The sequence below is a fragment of the Stegostoma tigrinum genome, chromosome 12, assembly GCF_030684315.1.
Source record: "Stegostoma tigrinum isolate sSteTig4 chromosome 12, sSteTig4.hap1, whole genome shotgun sequence".
Lineage (NCBI taxonomy): Eukaryota > Metazoa > Chordata > Chondrichthyes > Orectolobiformes > Stegostomatidae > Stegostoma > Stegostoma tigrinum.
Window position 1 is genome coordinate 44142102 of NC_081365.1, and position 19560 is coordinate 44161661.

Consider the following 19560-nt stretch of genomic DNA (forward strand, 5'->3'; position numbering starts at 1 on the left):
GCAAACTAAAACCTATAGAAAAGTTCGTAAAAAAGCATACATACATATATATAAACAAATCAAAACACTATCTACCATCGATTCACAATTAATTCTGGTGATCGCTAATTAGTTCCCATTTGACATTGTGTCATTATTTACATGCATCTCATTCCATATTCTGCACTCCATACCAAGAACATCTCATGACATTTCTTGTTCTGTTTGATACAGAATAGTTTTACCTTCAAAGTGAGGTAACAGTACAACAGACCAGAATGCTGTCACAGACAACACACAAGAACTTCGGTAATACTGAAAGCAGTGATGGGCGTTGCACTGTCAGCACTTTATCATGCCTGCTTTTCCATCTGGAGATTTTACATCTTAAATTAACTGAACACTCCCACAATCTGCTGTGTGCTGTGATGACCATTACATAGCTTGCTCCGACTGTTCATCTGAGCTCTGTTGACCAGCTCCTAGATTGTTACCCCAAGATCCCCTTGCAGTTAATACTGCAGTACAGGTGCTCAACATTCCATACTGAAGCGAAAACATGTAAGTGATATCTCTATGTAGATCAATAACTTACAAAATTAATTCAGATTTACTGTTAATAGGTGAAAAACATGAATCCTAATGTAAAATTGAGACATTTACTGTAACAAAAATACACAAAAAAACACTGAACAGGACACACTAAGCAACTGGTACTTCAAACTTGAACCAAATCAAACAATTTTGTTTGAATTCCTCGCCGAAAGATCTACCAATGCACATTGTTCCTCACCATCTCCCACTCTGCAGAATACGGTTTCCCTTTCCTTAGCAAACAGGGTTATCATTTCATCTCTCTCAATTTGAGATTCATGCATTTTAAAAACTAGTCTTGCTTTATATACGTGCAGCTTGTCACTGACAATCATTCTTACAATACTAGTTTTAGTATCTGCCTCATGACCCCATCCCAACTCGCTGCCAAATCCTCAAAGGCTTATTCTCTTCAATCCAAACAAAATTATTCAGCAAGAGAATGATTTTTAAGCTGCCACCTATCACGAGATTTGGTAAAAGTGAAGGCAAAGGGCAAAATACTCCACGTTCACTTCATATCAAAAATTTCAATCATAATTCCATTCTATGGAAACTACACAGAACGTGTTACCAGAAAGATGACAGACAATTGTGACCACTGATCAAAAACAGCAGGTTTTAAGATTACAAAGAAATGCAGTGCATGAACTAATTAAGATTTTTCAAAATCTCCCACAGTTTACATGTAGGTCACTAAGAGAAAACCCAGTATTCATCTATCAGGAAAGTGAGACAGATCATGGAAATTGTGCTTTGCTTTCACGAGGTGGGAGGGGGCTAACAGAAAAGAGTGGCAATGGTAGATTGAGGGTACAGATAAGACTGGAAATTAGACAGCAGAGTTTGTGAGAGGTAAAGGGATGACACAGAACAATATGAGAATGATGCAGCGAGTATCAACGAATCCAGGGGTAGTAATGCCACCACTGCATCAGAGGGCCCTTGAAACAAACAAACAATCTAACCGTATCAAAGTAGAGCCACCTTTCCTATTTCAGAAAACAAAATCAAGTGCAAAACTTGAATGACAAAGTGGAAAAAGGCCTGATTTGTGACAAGAGCATTCTTCAGAAAACATGAAGACTGAAAACTGAAAATGTGAAAATACAAGATTTCAGTTGTGCACAAGGAGTTTAAAAAAAAAACCTGCTGTCCGGATATAAAACAAATGAAATATTCAAGTTTGAATGTTTACCTGATTCTGTGGGAGGGGAGGCTGAGACTGTCCATCAGGCGCCTGGCCCTGGTTGTCATTCCCTCCTACAGGAGAGCCACGGGTGGTGGCTGTCATACTCGCCACAGGACAGATCTTTGCAATTTTGTCTGGCTATGTGGTTGTTGATAGAGAAAAATAAATTGCCTCCTCACCGAAGATGCGTAACAAATTTAGATTTGTACATAAAAGCACCACCTTGAGCCCAGGCTGTTTTGCAGAGACCATTGCACAACCTGAAAGAAGCAAACAAATTAATGTGCATAATTCAAATTGTTCCAACACAGATAACTATTGCATAAATCATGATGCATTTCATTTCAATCATCAATTACAAAACACAACCAGTGATGGTAGCTGATTAGAACACATTGAGTTTCACATGCAAAAGTTAAAAATTTATCTGGTGGAAAAGCAGGTGCCACCAGCAATACTTTCTGTAGTAGGTCAAAAACACAGCCACTAAAGACAGAAACTGCATACTCCAAAGATTAAGTGCATTTCAATGAAATAGATAAAAATATGGCCATGAGACCCAAATCCTATGAATAAACGAGGCAAGGCAAAGTGTGGAGAATGTGAATGACCATCAACCAAGAGTGATTTAGTCGGACCATGACAGATTATGCTAAGGTTCTCAGGACATAACTGTTTGACTTGTCCACAGTACGTGGTATGGGAAAGTCTACTTGATTTTGTCTACAACAATCTAGTGGTGAAAGATACATCTGTCTGTAACTGCATCTTAAGTAACTAGTGCATACTCGTCATGGAGGCAAGCCCTGCTTTACTTCAGCAACGTTCTTCCATACATCAAAGTCAGAAATAAGGATGTTCAGTCTCATTTGCAGCTTCTCAGATACTGAAGCATTCTATGTCCAAACACAGCAAGACCTGAACAATACCCAGACTTCTGTTAACAAGCAAAATTCCTGCCACAGAAGTTCCAGACAATGATCATTTCCAACTGGAGAGAACCTAACCATCACCCAGTGATATGCAATTGCACTAGCATCACTGAATTCATCGATGGCTCTCGGGTTGGCAAGATATAATGAATGGCACACCACAGATAAGCATATGGGAATCTAAGATATAAAGGTGATTTAAGAAAGGCACAAAGGAATATTGAGCACTTAAGCGATTATAGAGAAGGTTAAGTGAAACATAAGCAACCATCTGGCAGATGGTGTATACCGTGGGAACGTACGAACTTTAGCAGGAAAAATTAAAAAGCATACTGTCTACATAGAGATTCCCAAGGTCTGACGTACAGAGAGATTTGCACGAATTGTTTTGTGGCTGTGTAACCTCAGAGGTCCATGCATGCAGTTATTGCATTCAGAGGACGCTCTCTCATGGAGGCTAATCTAAAGACTATACCATCAGTTACCAGAACAAATTTATTCCAAAGCCCACATCTTGGAGGGATAAATCCCATATATTACACGGCATATGTCCCTCATTAATATACAGACTACATATAGTGTTCACTGTGATTGACACATCTAACAGATTTGACATTTTCTTCTCCCAACCTTTTAAACAAATTAACAAGAACATTAATAACTGGGAGTTGGAGGCAGTCACGTTTGTTCCAATCATCAAATTTAATGATGATATTGATAATAAGGGGAAGGGTTTCAGTCTCTAAGGCAGGCCAGAATTCAAGTTCCAAGTGTGTGGAGTCAGAGGGGGTTCTGGCACAAACGAAAAAGGACTTTCTGCTCAGTGAATCTATCAGGCCGCATCAACAGCCACTTCACTATTCCAATCCCATTTTAATTTGAGGTCATGTAGTATCATCTCCACCTCCAAACAAAGAGGGGTCTGGGTTCAAGTCCCACCTGCTCGAGAAATGTTTAATAATATTTTTGAACAGGCTGATCAGAATTTTAAAAATCTATTTGGCCCCCAGTGTCAAAATACAACAGGAATACAGGAGCAGGAGGCAGTAACTCAGCCACTCCAGGTGGCTTTAATAGTCAGACACAAATAGGGTGGTGGTGTTGTCCCTAAGTCTAAGCCAGGAGGTTTAAGTCCCAACTGCTCCCGAGGTATGCCATAACATGACTGAAGAGGGCAATTTTTTTTTTTTTAAAAACATGACATCAGTACTCCACATTCCTGCACATGCATCCTTGCTAACATTTCACCTTGTTCATTTAGTTACTTCTGCCTTAAAATTATTCAAAGGCTCCCTTCTTCAAAAAAGCTGAAATCCAAACAAAACCCCCAAAAGAAAACATTTCTGGCTTGCATACCCCTTATTTTCCTCTTCTGCATTGAATTCAATGCCCACTGCACCCATATCAATTACTTCTCAGCACTCACAACCTCATTCCTCTCATCCAAAAGGACAGCAGGCCAGCATATCTCTGCAGCAACATAACTACAAGCAATCAAAAAGAAGGAGAGAAGACAATTTGCTGAAACTACAGGGACATCGCCCTGCTAGAACAAAGAGTACAGGAGTTAGGCTATCACGTTGAGATTACACAGAACATTGGAAGGCAACTTTCGGTGGACCTGTGTGCAGTTCTGGTCACCCTGCTATTGGAAGGATCTTACTAACTTGGACAGAGTGCAGAAAAGATTTGCAAGTATGTCAATGGGACTGGAAAGTCTGAGTTAATAAATATTGAGAGGCTGGATAAGCTGAGACTTTTTCGTGGAGCGGCATTACAGAGGTTTATAAATCATGAAGGGCATAAATAAGGTGAATTGCAAAGATCTTCTCCCCAGGGTAGGCAAGTTCAAAAATAGAGGACATAAATTTAAGAAGAGAAAGATTTTAAAACAAACCTGAAGGACAACTTTTTCCATACAGAGGGAGGTTTGTATGTGGAATGAACTGCCCAGAGGTAGCACTAGAGGCAGGCAAGTTACAACATGCAAAAGATGTTTAGACAAGTACATTAATAGAAAGTTTTAGAGGAAAATGGACCAAACACAGGTCAAGAGGACTAGCTTAGTTTGGGAAACTTGGTCAGTATGGACAGTTGGACCAAAACTGTCCAAAGTGATTCTTCACTTAAGACTTTACTTCAAATGCCTTCCTCTCCCAGATCAATAACTTTTAACCTCAGAAGAGTCTTTCATAGTAAAGTTTCTTTTACTTGGAGATTCTCCCCCTCATGTAAATTAGGCAAATCTTACAGTCCAATTTCAAATCTCTACAGACATGGTCTTTTGAATCTAAATGCGGGCTTTCAGACACATTCCTGATGTGAACCAAGAAGAGTTTGACCTCTAACATTTTTCTGAGACACTGGCAGGCCAATTTGGGAGTTTCAGAAGCTTCTTGAAAAGGCTTCTCTCCAATCATGTTGCCATGGCAATGTGAACATGAGCACTGTATCCAGGTAGAAATGCTGATTAACTACCTTGAGACACCAACACTCATGCCAAGTCAATGGACAATTCAAAGCATAATTTGTAACCAGGCAACATTATCAACACCCACCCAGATCTTGGGAGATGTCGTTATAATCATCGTACCTACTAATGCTGCTGCCATTATTTCCAAATGTGAACACACTGCACATTGTTGCCAGGAAAACAGTCTCAGCCTTTATTTAAATCTTTCCAGCCACATCTTGGCAATGAGCCAGGCCAATATCCTACCTATTGGCAGGAGAGCATTTTGGCAGTAGCAATCATAACTGTTACTTTTACAATAGTCATGGAAAAAGGACAGATACATACAGCAGAGTAAAGTTTATCGTTGGGGGATGGGTAATTATAATTCTGTTAGGCAAGAACTGGGTAACATAAAATGGGAGTAGATGCTGTCAGGGAAGAGCACCGTTGAAATGTGGAGATTGTTTAAAGAATGCATACTGTGTGTGCTCAATATGTTTGACCCTGGTAGACAAGGAAGATGCGGTCGAGTGAGAGAGCCTTGGTTCTCGAGAGGTCGAATGACTGGTTAAGAGGAAGAAGGATGCTTCCGTAAGGTTTAGAAAACAAGGAACGGAAAAGGCTCTAGAGGGATACAAGTTTTCCAGGAAGGAGCTGAAGAAAGGACTTAGGAGAGCTATAAAAAGGAGGCATGGGAAAACCTTGGCAGATAGGATGAAGGAAAATTACAAGGCTTTTTACACGTACATGAGTAATAAGAGAATGACCAGAGAAAGGGTAGAGCCAGTCAAGGAATGTAAAGGAAATTTGTGCACGGAGCCTAAAGAGATATGAGAGGCTCTTAATGAATATTTCTCTTTGGTATTCACAACTGAGAGGGATCTAATTTAAGACAGACAGAGTGTAACAAGCTGGTAGGCTAAAGGAGGCTGCTGTAAGGAAGATGTGCTAGGAATTTTGGGGAACTTGAAGATAGACAAGTCCCCGGAGCCTAATGAGATTTATCCAAGGATTCTACGAGAAGTGAGGGAAGAGATCATAGGACCTTTGGCGATGATCTTTTCATCCTCAGTGTCCACGGGTATAGGGCCGGAAGATTGGAGAGGTAAACGTCATTTCCTTATTCAAAAAAGGGAATAGGGATAACCCTGGAAATTACAGGCCAGTGAGTCTTACTTCAGTGGTGGGAAAATTATTGGAAAGGGCTCGGAGAGATAGGATTTATGATCATTTGGATCGGCACAGTTTGATTTGTGATAGTCAGCATGGATTTGAGGGGTAGATCATGCTTTATAAACCTTATTGAATTCTTTGAAGAGGTGACCAAACACATGGACGATGGTAGAGCAGTGGATATGGTATACATGGATTTAACTAAGGTGTTTGATAAGGTTCCCCATGGGAGGCTCATGCAGAATGTAAGGAGGCATGGAACAGGGGGAAATGTGGCAGATTGAATTCAGAATAGGCTGACCCTTAGAAGACAAAGGATGGTAGTGGGCGGAAAATAGTCAACATGGTGTTCAGTTACAAGTGGTGTGCCACAAGGATCTGTTCTCGGTCCTCTTCTATTTGTGGCTTTTGGAAATGATTTGGATGTAGGAGCGGTGGATTAGTACGTTCACAGACCATACAAAAGGAGGGTCAAGTTGCAGACAGTGTGGAGGGCTGTTCTAGGTGACAAAGGGACATTGTTAGGATGCAGAGCCAGGCTGAGAAGTGGTGGATGGCGTTTAACCACGAAAACAGAGAGGTGATTCATTTTGGAAGGACAAACTCCAAAGCAGAATACATGGTTAACGGAACGATTCTTGGCAGTGTGGAGGAGCAGAGGAATCTTGGGGTTCATGTCCACAGTTCCCTGAAAGCTGCCATCCCAGGTGGATAGAGTTATTAAGGCGGCATATGGCATGCTAGCTTTCATTAGTAAAGGGATTGAGTTCAAGAGCCGTAAAGTTTTGCTCCAGCTATACAAAACCCTGGTTCGGCCACATCTGCAGTACTGTGTCCAGTTCTGGCCGCCTCATTAGAGGAAAGATGTGGAAGTGTTGGAAAAGGCGCAGAGGAGATTTACCAGGGTGTTGCATGGAATGAATGGAAGGTCTGATGAGGAAAGGTTGAGCGCGCTAGGGCATTTTTTAGAACGATGAAGGATTTGATAGAGGTGTACAAAGTGATCTGAGGCAAAGACAGAGTAGACAGCCAGAGACGACTTCCTAGGGTGGAGGCAGCTATTATGAGGAGGCATAGTTTTAAAGTGAGTGGAGGTAGATATAGGGGGGACATCAGAGGTAGGTTCTTTACTCAGAGCGGTAGGGGCGTGGAATGCATTGCCGGAGAGGGTAGTGCAGTCGGCCTCATTAGAGGCATTTAAGCGGCTATTAGAGAGGCATTGGGATGACAGTATGAGGTAGGGGTGGAGGTCAGACAGACCTTGGGTTTGAGTAAAAGTTTGGCGCAACATCATTGGCCAAAGGGTCTGTAATGTTCTATGTTCCAATTACTTTTAGGCAGAACACATGTAAGCTAAATTCAAGACAGTCTTAATGCAATATTAAAAAAACTCTGTCACAATTCACAAAGACATTGAGTGAACAAGACTTTGAGAGCTGTGATACAAGCAGCAGAGCTTTGTGCGATCTTAACTTTATGTAGGATCAAAGCAAGTAGCTGGCCAAGAGAGTTGTATAGCAATCATGTTTTCAAGTAACAAAGGAATGGCTAAAAAGGTTTAAGAAGAATTTAGGTTCTGCAAACGACACATCTTGTCAAATAAAACATGTCATAAAGTTAAACCTTCCCCAGTGAAAGAGAGAAGTTTCACACCACTAGACAAAGAGAAATAGTCCTAACTGGCATCAAACCCACCCACTGCAATTAAGTCCAGCATGAATATCTGTCCATTCTTTCCACATCTCCAAATGCCCCAGACCAATGATCTGGGCCAGCACAAAGCCACTTTTCTTTGCTTGCCAAAATCTATCCAGTGATAAAAGAAAACAAAGCCCTGCACAGTGTACAAATCCAGGCCAGTTTTAAATACCACCCATCCCACACATCCTGAGCAGGATCAGAGATATTTTTGGGGCATTCGCAGTGCCCAGAAAGGCAGAAGTCGCCACATTCAAGAGTATGTGAACATGACAAATACGAATGGTATAGAACACACAAACTAAAATATTAACTATATGGACTCAAGTCAAATTAAGAATCTCAAAATGGCAGAAGGCAAGGGGAGGCAGTGACATTTGTCATCTCAGTGGTTGAAAGATTTCAGAGGCCCATGGCTCACGGGCTCAAAACCCACCACAACAGCTGCTCAAATTTCGACTCAAATAATAAACCGAGAATCTTAAAGCTTTCACTCTCAGTAATAGTGACCATCAAACAATAATAAATGCCCATTAAATTTCTTGCCCCCATTTGTGAATCTTTCATCCTCATCTAGTCTAGCTACATTTGACTACACGGCAGCGCATGTGACTTTTAAATGTCATCTAAAAAGTTGAGCAAGCCACTCAGTTCAAGGACGATTAGGCACGGTCAGAAAATGCCATCTTACCTAAGACACTCATTCATCATGAAAAATGCCCTCAACCCCGTGCCCATTAAGCAGACAAAACCTTCAAAACATACTGACCACAATTATTCTCCATAATGAGCACAAATAATACCATTGATTTACCCTGGTAACCATGATTGGGCAGTGATTCCACAGCTCGCCCTTGATTCAAAAATCAAGTCTTCTCACCTCTCAGACCCCTGCCACCATCCGACCAACTGACACCTCTATGCTGATGGTCTGATTTCAACTTCGTTTCTAACATAAAGCCGAGCACAAATACTTTCTCCCACACAAAAAAAACTATAACTCTCTCCTACCAACTGAGCCCAAAGAAATATCCATCTTCAACTGTCAAGTAGAAACAGCTTGTTGCTGTGCAAAATTTAGATACTGATATCACTATTATAGATGTAATTTCACTTTTTTGACATAATACATAATCAAACAGGTTATAAAATGCAATATTTGTAACTTCACAGATCACTTCTCCTGTAATCCAATAGACTCCATTAAATAAGTGCTTACAGCCCAAAGAAAGTAACCAATTTTACTGTTGGCAGATCATGGAGGTTAAGACTGCTGCTGCAAGCACTGATTTATAAGGAATATTTTTCAATACAGAACGTAAAAAGCCTAAGCTTTAACATTAGAGTGGAAATAAGAACTGAATCTTTGAAATTCAATTCGGAAGATATGTAGATATTTTGAACTACCACCTACAAACATTGCAGCTTTTTAAAATGCATCATACATGAATTAACAGAAATTAAAAAATCATATTTTCAATTTAAAACAAAAGAAATGCAGATACTGGAAATCAGAAACAGATTTCAAGAAATAAGTGTTCTTAAGAAGGGTCACTGATCTCAGAACATTAATTCAGCTTTCTCTCCACAGATGCTGCCAGGTCTGTTGAGTATTTCCATCGATTTCTGATTTTGTATTTGTTGTCAATTACTAATTACAAGAACTAACAGACCTAAAAATCTATGTCAGACAATTTACATTTGGGCTAAAGCTCTCAGGTTAACAATCATTATTGCAACATATAATACAAATCCTGGTTAGAAATGGTGACTGCTCGCTATGCTGGTTGATCATTTGATGTTGCCAAAGCCAATATGCAAATTGAGTTTAGTTTGTAACAGTTGAATTCTTCCAACTGCAACCATTTACAAACTACCAATAGCAGAAGGCATTTACAACTGTTACCAAGTTTAGAATGCCAAGTCAATGACTAGATTTTGTTTTACAGAAACTATTTTAAATGACTTGAAGCTCATTGATCTGAAACATTTAAACCTGTTACTCTCACCAATGCTGCCTGACCTGGGTATTTTCAAAGTTTTGTGTTAGCTTTCCTTATTAAAATTTCATTTTAATAAAATGTCTCTCTCTGGTCTCAATAGATACTTTCACTCCAGTGATCTGAGGCCACTGATTAAATACCACAGAAACCACATGGCATCTGGAAGCAAGGGAGACAAAGCTAAACATTCATGAGCACTGTAATAATTTACCAGGGCTCCAGGAAATCAGAGACGAATCCACAATTTTGTAAACACTGTGGAAAACAAGCCTTCTGCGAGAAAGAACATAGGATTAATGACAGTGACTGGACATTAAGGTCAGATATCTCAGGTCTGCAAGCAGAGTCATGATCAAGAAACGAGATGTCTGCAGACAGCGCAGGAACGGCAATCATGCTGATGTGTGAATTTGCGGTTGTTGGAGTCCACGTGATGCTGTCGATGGAGGCTTAGCTCATGGCTCCACTGTGTTTTGTAGATTGACATACATTGGTAGCAGCATGTACTATGTCGATAAAATAAACATTTAAGATGGTCAACAGGGTACCAATTAAGGGTCAAATATTGGAACTGCCTTCATTTCCGCCAATAGAGCACTGTTACAATTGCGTAAATAAGATTTTTTTTTTGTCGGTTTTAAAACGGACAAAATTTTATAAAATGGTTTCTAGCATTCACATGACTCTCTCACTGATACAAGGACTAGACTGTAACCATTTCAGCAAGAAATCACAGAAGACCTTTTGCAATGAGCACTTCCAAGTATAAGCAGAAACTTCCATCACAACAACTTCCCATTCATGAGTGAATAGGTCTCATCTCACCACAGGCAAGAAACCTGACAACAAGAGCTACCTGAACAAGTTAATGGGTCTTTATTGCAGGCCTAGGCCAGCCCAACACCCAACATGGAAGCCATGTTTAACCAGCTTTGGATAGCAACCATTTTAAGTTTGAATCTATTCTAGACAGAATATGGATAGTAATTTTTGGACAGAAACTAATGGTAAGAATTTGGAGAAACAGAAACAATACATCAATTTCTCAGCCTAGGGGAGCTGAAGGAGCACAGCAGGCCAGGCATCATCACAGGAGCAAGGAACTTGACATTTTGGGTCAGGACCCTTCTTCAGGAAAGATTTTTTCCTGAAGTTTTGAAATTTTGCTGAAATTTTTCCTGAACAGTCCCAAACTGAAACGTCAACTTTCCTGCTCTTCTGGCACTGCTTGCCCGCTGTGCTCCTCCAATTCCACACTTATCTCTGACTCCAGCATCAGTTCTTAACATCGCCGGGTAGGGATATCAGTTGTTTTGCTGTCAAAATGTACCAATCTCTCAGTACCACAACCACAGAACTAAATGGGGAATAATACATGTTCTTTACCGAAATAATGCACAGCTATCTAGACAGGTAACTATCCATGTGCTTGACTACAAAGTCATCGCAGCTTAATCTGACCTCAGATTTTTAACTCTCTCACTTCAGAAAGAGAATTAAGACTGCCTGTGATAAGTCTTGCAATTGAAAGTTTGTCATCTACTTTTAAATCTTCGTTTAATTTTGTTAAAAAAACTTCATTTCTGATTCAAGTAGTTTTTTTGCAACAAATTTTAATTTATTGTTACACGTACCTTGGGACAGTGAAAGGTTTTGTTTTATGTGCAGCACAGGCAGATCATGCCATACAAAATTCATAGGGATAATAGAACAGATCAAGTACAATGCCACAACTACAGAGAAAGTGCACAAAGAACGAGGTCAATATTAAATTTAAAATTTGAGGGATCCACTCATAAGTCTCAGAACAGCAGGGAAGAAGCTGTACTTGAATCTGTTGGTACGTGCGTTTAAGCTTTTGTATTTTCTGCCCAACAGAAGAGATTAGAAGATATAATAACCAGAGTAAGAGGGGTCTTTATGCTGACTGCCTTTCCAAAGCAGCTAGTATAGTTGGAGTCAATGGATCAAAGATTGGCTTGAGAGATTGACTGGGATGTATTCACAACTCTGTAGCTCTCACTGTCCTGGGCAGAGCACTTGCCATACCAAGCCGTGATGCATCCAGAAAGGATATTTTCTGTGGTGCATTTATAAAAAAATTGGTTAGCGTCTTTACAGACTTGCTGAATTTCCTTAGCCTCCTGAAGAAAGAGGCATTGTTGTGCTTCTTGACCATCACATCAACATAGGTGGACCAGGGCAGGTTGATGGCAACCGCCACTCCTTGGAACGTGAAACTTCTGACCATCTCCACACCACTCCATTGATGTAAGTGGGGGGTACATCCTCTGTCTTGCTTCCTTAAGTCAATGAACAGCTCTTTCGATTTGCTGACAGAGAGATTGTGATCTTTGCACTGCCAAGCACACTCTTTTCAGCAATCAGCATCGTCATGGTTTGAAATGTGGCCTACAATGGTATCACCAAAAAACACGTAAATGAGTTAGAACCACATTTCGCCACTCCATTATGGCTGCACAGGGATTATCGTAAAGGTCCAAGCATGCAGCTTTGTAGGGTGTCAGTGTTGAGGATAATCATGTAGGTGGTGCTGTTGCTTATTCTTACTGATTGTTGTCTGGGTCAGGAAGTCAAGGATCCAGTTCGAGGGGAGTAGAGATTTAGGTCTTGGAGTCTGAAGATTAGTTTGGTTGGAATTCTTGTTGAAGGCGGAGCTGTAGTCAATGAGCAGGAGCCTGATGTAGGTATCCTTGATATCCAGATGTTCCAGGGATTGGTAAAGGGCCAGGGAGATGGCCTCTGCCGAGAACCTGTTGTGACAGTAGGTGAATTGCAAGGGGTTAAGGCAAGCTACAGTTGGTATTAAGCATAACTAATCTCTCGAAGAACTGCATAATTATGGAGGTCGGAGACACTAGGCGACAGTCTTTGATGCACACTGCACGAGTTTCCCCTTTGTAACTGGATGATGGTTTCCTTGAAGTGGGTGAGAACTTCAGATCATACTAAGCAGAGGTTAAAGATGTCAACAAATAATCCTGCCAGCTGGTGTACACAGTATCTGAGTACACAGCTGGGAACTCTATCTGGGCCAGATACTTTCCATGAATTTATGCTCAAAAAGGCCGATCTGATGACTGCAGTGGTGACAGAGAGAACAGGTGTATCTGACGTTATCAAGACAGGCGACACCATTTCACTAATCTTCTATTTGAAATGAGTGTAAAAAGAATGGAGTGCTTCAGAAAGGGATATAATTTTGTCACTATTCTGTTCTGCTTTGCTTTATTGATCTTGCCACAAATGGCAGGTGTCCATGTGCTTAGTTCAGGTCTCTAGCTTACTCTAGTATCACACCTTGGTATCTCAAATGGCCTTACTGGGGTCATATCTGGCTTTCCTATAAAACGGTCAGGGCCGTCTGGCTTGAATGCCACACATCTGGACTTCTGTAGACAATGAATCTCCTGTTTCATCCATGGTTTCCAGTTGGGAAACATTCGGACTGACTTCTTTGGCATGCAGTCTTCTACATATTTGATGTCTGTAAATTGAAGTGGCATACTCATCTAGGTAGGCCAGTGAGTTCTAGAATATGGACTAGTTCTGTAAAAGCTCTCCTCAGCCTTCGAACAACAGTGTTCTACTTTCAGTAGTGGGTCCTCAGGTTCAAGGCGACAGCTTGTTTTTTTTTAATTGAAATATTTTAAAACTAAAAAGGGCGAAATATGCACCAAATATATGTCAATGACAACTCAGCATGGTTGCCCCTGGCTTCTGCATTCCAGATGCTAAACAGACTTTGGGGAAACCAGGCAACGAGTTTCTAACTGTGGAAATACCAGCTTCCAGCTCCTTTAATAGTTGCTATTTTTATATAGCTGGTCCCATTATGTTCAATGATAACACTATGCTATTTATAGAGAAAGCTAGCAACGATAATGCTGTTGAATGTATAAGATAGCTAGATTTTCTCATTGCAGACAGTAACTGACTGGCACTTCTGGCACATCAGCTCAGCAGCCCAAAGCCTGGATGTTGTTCAAGTCTTGCTGTGTATACATTGGCAACTAAAAGACTGAAGTTGGCAATGATCCCAAATATCGTAACCATCAGCAAAGATGCACTTCAGTCCTTAAAAAGGCCAGAACACTATTGATGAAACATCTGAAGATGGTTCAGGCTATGAAATATTCTGCGGAGTTCCAACAGCAATGTTGTGGAGCTAAGCTGATTAGCCTCCCATAATCATCATCTTTTGTGCTAGGTATGGCTTCATCCAGTGAGGTTTTGCCCTTGACTGAGAGAATTAAATAAATACATTTGGTGCAAGGTACCTCAAAGAAGCTGCAATGGATCATTCTAATTGGCATTTTTGGTCAACTGCAACAGCTTCACTGAAGCATAGGAGGCTAAGAGGTGATTGTATAGCTGTTTAAAAAATCCTAGGGGACACAGATAATGCAAATAGCTAACGTCTTTTCCCCGAGAGGGCAAAATCCAAAATTAAAGGGCATAGGTTTACGCTGATAGGACAGATTTAAAAACGGACATGAGGGACATTTTCCAAAGAAGGTGAATCTTTTATGGAATGAGCTGCCAGAGGAATGGGAGAGGTGGGGACAATTTCAACATTTAAAAGACATTTGAACAAGCACATGGACAGAAAAGTTTAGATGGATATGGGCCAAATGCAGGGCAAATGGGATTAGTTCAGTTGAGGAAACCTGGTCAGCATGGACAACTTGGGTTGAAGAGTCTGTTTCTGCGCTGACTGATTCATTTTTTACACAAACAAGGTTCTGCCCATGTCAACCCAGATGTGGAGGCAGCTGCCTCCCACAAGTTGTCCATCACCATATTTGACTAGATGCTATCGGACGGTAGTGCTGTTTATGTTGAGATTGTGCAATCACCTTGCTGTACACTGCATACTGCTTCTGTTGGTTAACGCGCATGCAGTCAAATGCTGCAATGTCATTAGGTTGAGATCTAATTTATTTTTTTTAAGAGAAGCAACTCTGGCATACAAAAACAGTCAGGACATGATTGTTCTTGGCAGGCTCCCCTGCACTCTTGAACCAGGGTTGGCTGCCTGCTTTACTGCTAAAGGTGAATGAACGTGTAATTGCAGTTGAAAATAAATTTTTTTCATGCTCTATAGTATCAACTGCCAGATGGGTTCTAAATTTATCCAATTTAACATAATGGTCCTTTCACATAACATTAGGGAGGGCCATCTTTACATGACTAGCTTAACTCAGAATTCACCAGTTTCAACATTTCCCCATCCCTGACCTCATTCCATGACCAAATCTCCTTGACTTGACACATCCTGCCTGTCTCCTTCCCCACTTATGCACCCCACCTTTCCCAATGACCAATTCCCAATCCCCTAGCTGCATACCACCTACATAGATTTGTCAGAAAATGTAAGTATTTGTAACCAGGTGGAATCCAAGGTTGAAAGAATGAAAGCTAAAGTGTACTGGAATTGAGTTGCATGGATGGACATTTGGAACCTTAGGTGGTGAGCAAAGAAAAATCAGAATTGTGCACTGATATGATGTAGCAGTGTTCGGTGTAGGGCAGAGTTTCAGCTGTACGGGACTGGTAGCTCAAGACAATATCCCATGCTTTCTAACAGATCATCTGGGTTCAAGCTGTGTAACATCACCCTAGTCACTCTTACTTTCATATTATGCCTCAAACAAATTATTGATTTTAGCAACTAGTACAAGCTTTCAATGATAAAAATGACCATGTTCCCAATATTTTTTAAGAATCATGGCAGACTGATTTTTAGTCTGACAGCCTAGCCATTTCCCTGAAATATTACAATTTGTGTTTCAATTGAAGAAAAAAATACACATCACTAAAGCTGTTTCTGAAGGAAATCACCAGTCGCTATAAATTACTGGGATTTTGTTTTAATTCATTCACAGGGTTAAGGCATCACTAGTTAGGCCAGCATTTATTGCCCAGAGGGCAGTTAAGAATCAATCACATTGCTTTGGGTCTGGGGTCACACGTAGGCCAGACGAGTTAAGGATGGCAGTTTCATTCCCTAAAAGATGTCAGGTGAACCAGATGGGTTTTCCAACATTTCACAGTTAATGTTTTAACGAAGATCGTTCGTTGGTGCACCGAGCTGACCAATTTTCAAGGAAACATTTTCTCTCCCTTCTAGTTAGTACAGTACGGATGTCGTCACCTGGAAGGGAGATGAAATGTTTGCATGAAAACCAGTCAGCTCAGCAAACCAACCAATAACTCCAGTTTCATGGTCATTGTTAGACTCAATTCCAGATTTCATCTGAATTCAAATTCCACCATCTACTGTGGGATTTTAACCCAAGTGCCCAGAACATGACCTGGGTCTCTGGATTAACAATGCAACGTTACTACCACAAGACCATGACCCTTCCAAGACTAGTTGTCTCCAACTGGACCTGTTTTTAAATCCAACCTGACGGAGCTAAATTCATCTAGTTTTGTTTTAAAGGAAAGGTTGCTCAGAAGAAACTCAATTACTCGTAATGAGACAACATATTCTCTTGCGTCAACTCAAAATGACTTATCTAACTCCATGTTTCCCAAACACGCTCAACATAAATCTATTTAGAGGACTGAAAGGTGCCCTGATGCCTGGAGAACTGAGAAAATGGAGGGAATGCTGAGACACCAGAGAAGAATGAAATGTTTTAATATTCAAGGATTATTAAAAATCCATGCCCTGACTGGGTTTTGGGAACAGGAATTAAACTTCAAAGATCATTTAGTTTGGCCAGGCCTGTCATAAATTCAAAAGATTTAAAGCAGCCTTACAGCTGTTAATAATTAAAACTCCAAAGCATTCACTGCTGTTCACAACTCACCACCCCACTGGAGGTTCACAACACACAGACTGAGAAACCTGGTTCAAGTAAATCTCTTCCTCTTTATGTAAACCTGAAAAGGTTATTTGGTGATTGGACATTCTTATGGAATATTATTTCCTCCTGATAGTCTTTGCTTCATTATTCAAAAGGAATCTCCCTGATTACTCTTTACAGTAGATAGCAAACATGCCTTTATTTGTATAGGAAGACTTTCCATGCAATCAAACCCATTAATTCTTTTAACTTGAAATGAATTCAACTAGAATAAAGAAACCATGGACACAACGATTCCAGTAATTTGTTCTTTCAACAGTTCAGTGCTTTTTCACTGAACATGCAGCAAGTGAGACTGGCAGGAAATGGGTGACTTTTATACCACACAATGGCCCAACAAGCAGAATATTATGGTTCAAAATTTTCTCTAATCATGAACTGCACTCACTGTTAGATTTGCCCTTGCTCATTTAATCTCCACAATATCCTGTGCTGCAAGTTCAAACTGGACACTATATCCTGCTGCTACACTGGATGAACAAAGTCAGTACCACTGACATGACCAATGTGTACCTGGGTCCGGAAATCAGCACCCAGTCTAGCCAATGGCGCACACAGCCATTCCATTGTCTGTTGAATGCTCTCACACACTTGTCCTTTTCATCACCCCATCCGTGTTCACTACCCCTTCTCTGCTCCATTCACAACCACACAAAAAAATCCAAACACTTCAATAAGTGAAATTTGTACTTTAATGTACCTCCAAGTCTTAATGAATTGTTATGCAGAAATTACAATTTAATATTCTTTGGAGCAAGCAACCATCTGCACACCAGCAGTGACATCAGAGGTCTTGCAACTGCACTTGGGTAGTGTGCCTCTTCCTGTTGCAGCAAATGCAGATAAAAATTGTACAGCGTCCTCTAGGGGACATCTGGGATCAGAATGAACACAGCAAACATCACCACAAAAATCAGAACCCTATGGTGAAATTAACAGCTCAATAACTGAGAATAAATTCAAGGTTGAATCCAATGTCAAATCAGTATTAAAATGAAAAGATGCGATTGATAGAATGAGCAACAAATGAAAATATATTTAAAATCTTTAACAATAAAAGCTTGAAGTTGATTGGCAGTTGATTCACATTATTCACAAAACCAAATGTCTAAGCAAGACTTGAAATTATTCAACTGAACTAAAGACCCTAAAACCTAAGAGCAGAGGTAGGCCATTAAGTCCAATGACTCTACTCTGCCATTCAGTGAGACCTTGGCTAATCTGATAACCCTCAACTCTACTTACTTGCCTTTCCCCACCCCGTAACCACTCAATTCCTTTATGAATTAAAACTGTCTATCTCAACCTTAAATATAATTAACAACCCAGTTACCATAGCCCACTGTGGTAAAGAATTCCACATGAGAATTCTACCATGGTACCTTTGCACCTAAGATGATGTCATAAGTCACAACTTGTGTACTTTTCACTATATTCATTTGAGTACATGACAATAAAGCCAATTCAATACAGTCCAAATTCACTACCCTCAAGAAATTCCTTTTCATCTCTGCCACAATCAGATGACCCCTTAGCGTGAGATTGTGTCCTCTAGCACTAGACTTTCCCGAATTTGAAATATCTTTAAGCATCTACAAAGTCAGGTCCCCCAAGGGTCTTGTGGTCACATCTTGATTTTATAAATTCTAATGAATACTGGCTCAACCTATTCAACCTGCCTTCATTAGATAAATCCCTGGGCACTCTTGGCACAGAAGTAGAACGTCTATCCCTGAACCAGGAGACCTTGGCTCAAGTCCCACCTGCTTCAGAAGTGTGTAATAACATCTCTGAACAGGTTGGCAAGAAAAATAGTTTAAAATATAAAAGGACAATCTCCATAGCTGGTCAAATACTACATGGCAAAGTATGAGATCACGCACTTTGGTAGAAAGAATTGAGGTGTAGACTATTTTCAAAATGGGGCAATGCTTCAGAAATCTGAGGCGTTAAAGGGGCTTAGGGATCCTAGTTCAGGATTCTCTCAAGGTTAACATACAGATCCAGATGGTGGGTTAGGAAAGCAAATACAATATTGGTATTCATTTCATGAGGGCTAGGAAACAACAGCAGAAATGTAAAACTCTCTGGTCATTGTGCATTTGGAATATTGAGAGGAGTTTTGGGCCCTGTATCCAAGAAAGGGTGTGGCAGTCCTTGGAGGGAGTCCAGAAAAGGTTGTTGAGAATGATCCTGGCAGTGATGGGCTTGTCACATTGAGGACAATGGGTATTTTCCAGATGGAATTTAGAAGGATTTTTGGAGGCACAGGAATGTCACAAACTTAGAATATGGAGGCCTGGATAGTGTTTGTGGAGACGATATTGCCACTGATTATAAAAGCAAAGACCAGAGTGCACAACCCTTTAGAAGTGGGACAGAAGAGTGAGGTGGAATTCATGGCTATTGGGATTAAAGTTGCCTGGAATTTGACTGAAATGAGATGTGGGATCCAATTCTGCCATGGATTCCAGGGATCTGTCAGTGAAGATCTGACACTGACTACCACCATCAGGGTGGTAGTCTCTGCTTTGGCATCACAAGTTTAGATATTTAAAATTCAACATTTTATGTTTTGTTTATAGTTAGAAATCAGAGTTTCTATCTACTCCTTATTTACAAACCCAAATATGCT

At 40.5% G+C, this 19560-nt stretch overlaps 1 protein-coding gene across 2 annotated transcripts in view; it reads right to left on the bottom strand.

The window, feature by feature from the left end:
- Nucleotides 1-19560, bottom strand: part of usp9 (ubiquitin specific peptidase 9) — a 230651-nt gene that overhangs the window by 188561 nt on the left and 22530 nt on the right. For both annotated transcript variants that reach the window (XM_048541510.2, XM_048541511.2), the window contains one exon: nt 1772-2025. In XM_048541510.2, coding sequence (XP_048397467.1) covers nt 1772-1867 — 96 coding nt within the window. In that variant the 5' untranslated portion in view covers nt 1868-2025. The remainder of the gene's footprint in view (nt 1-1771; nt 2026-19560) is intronic.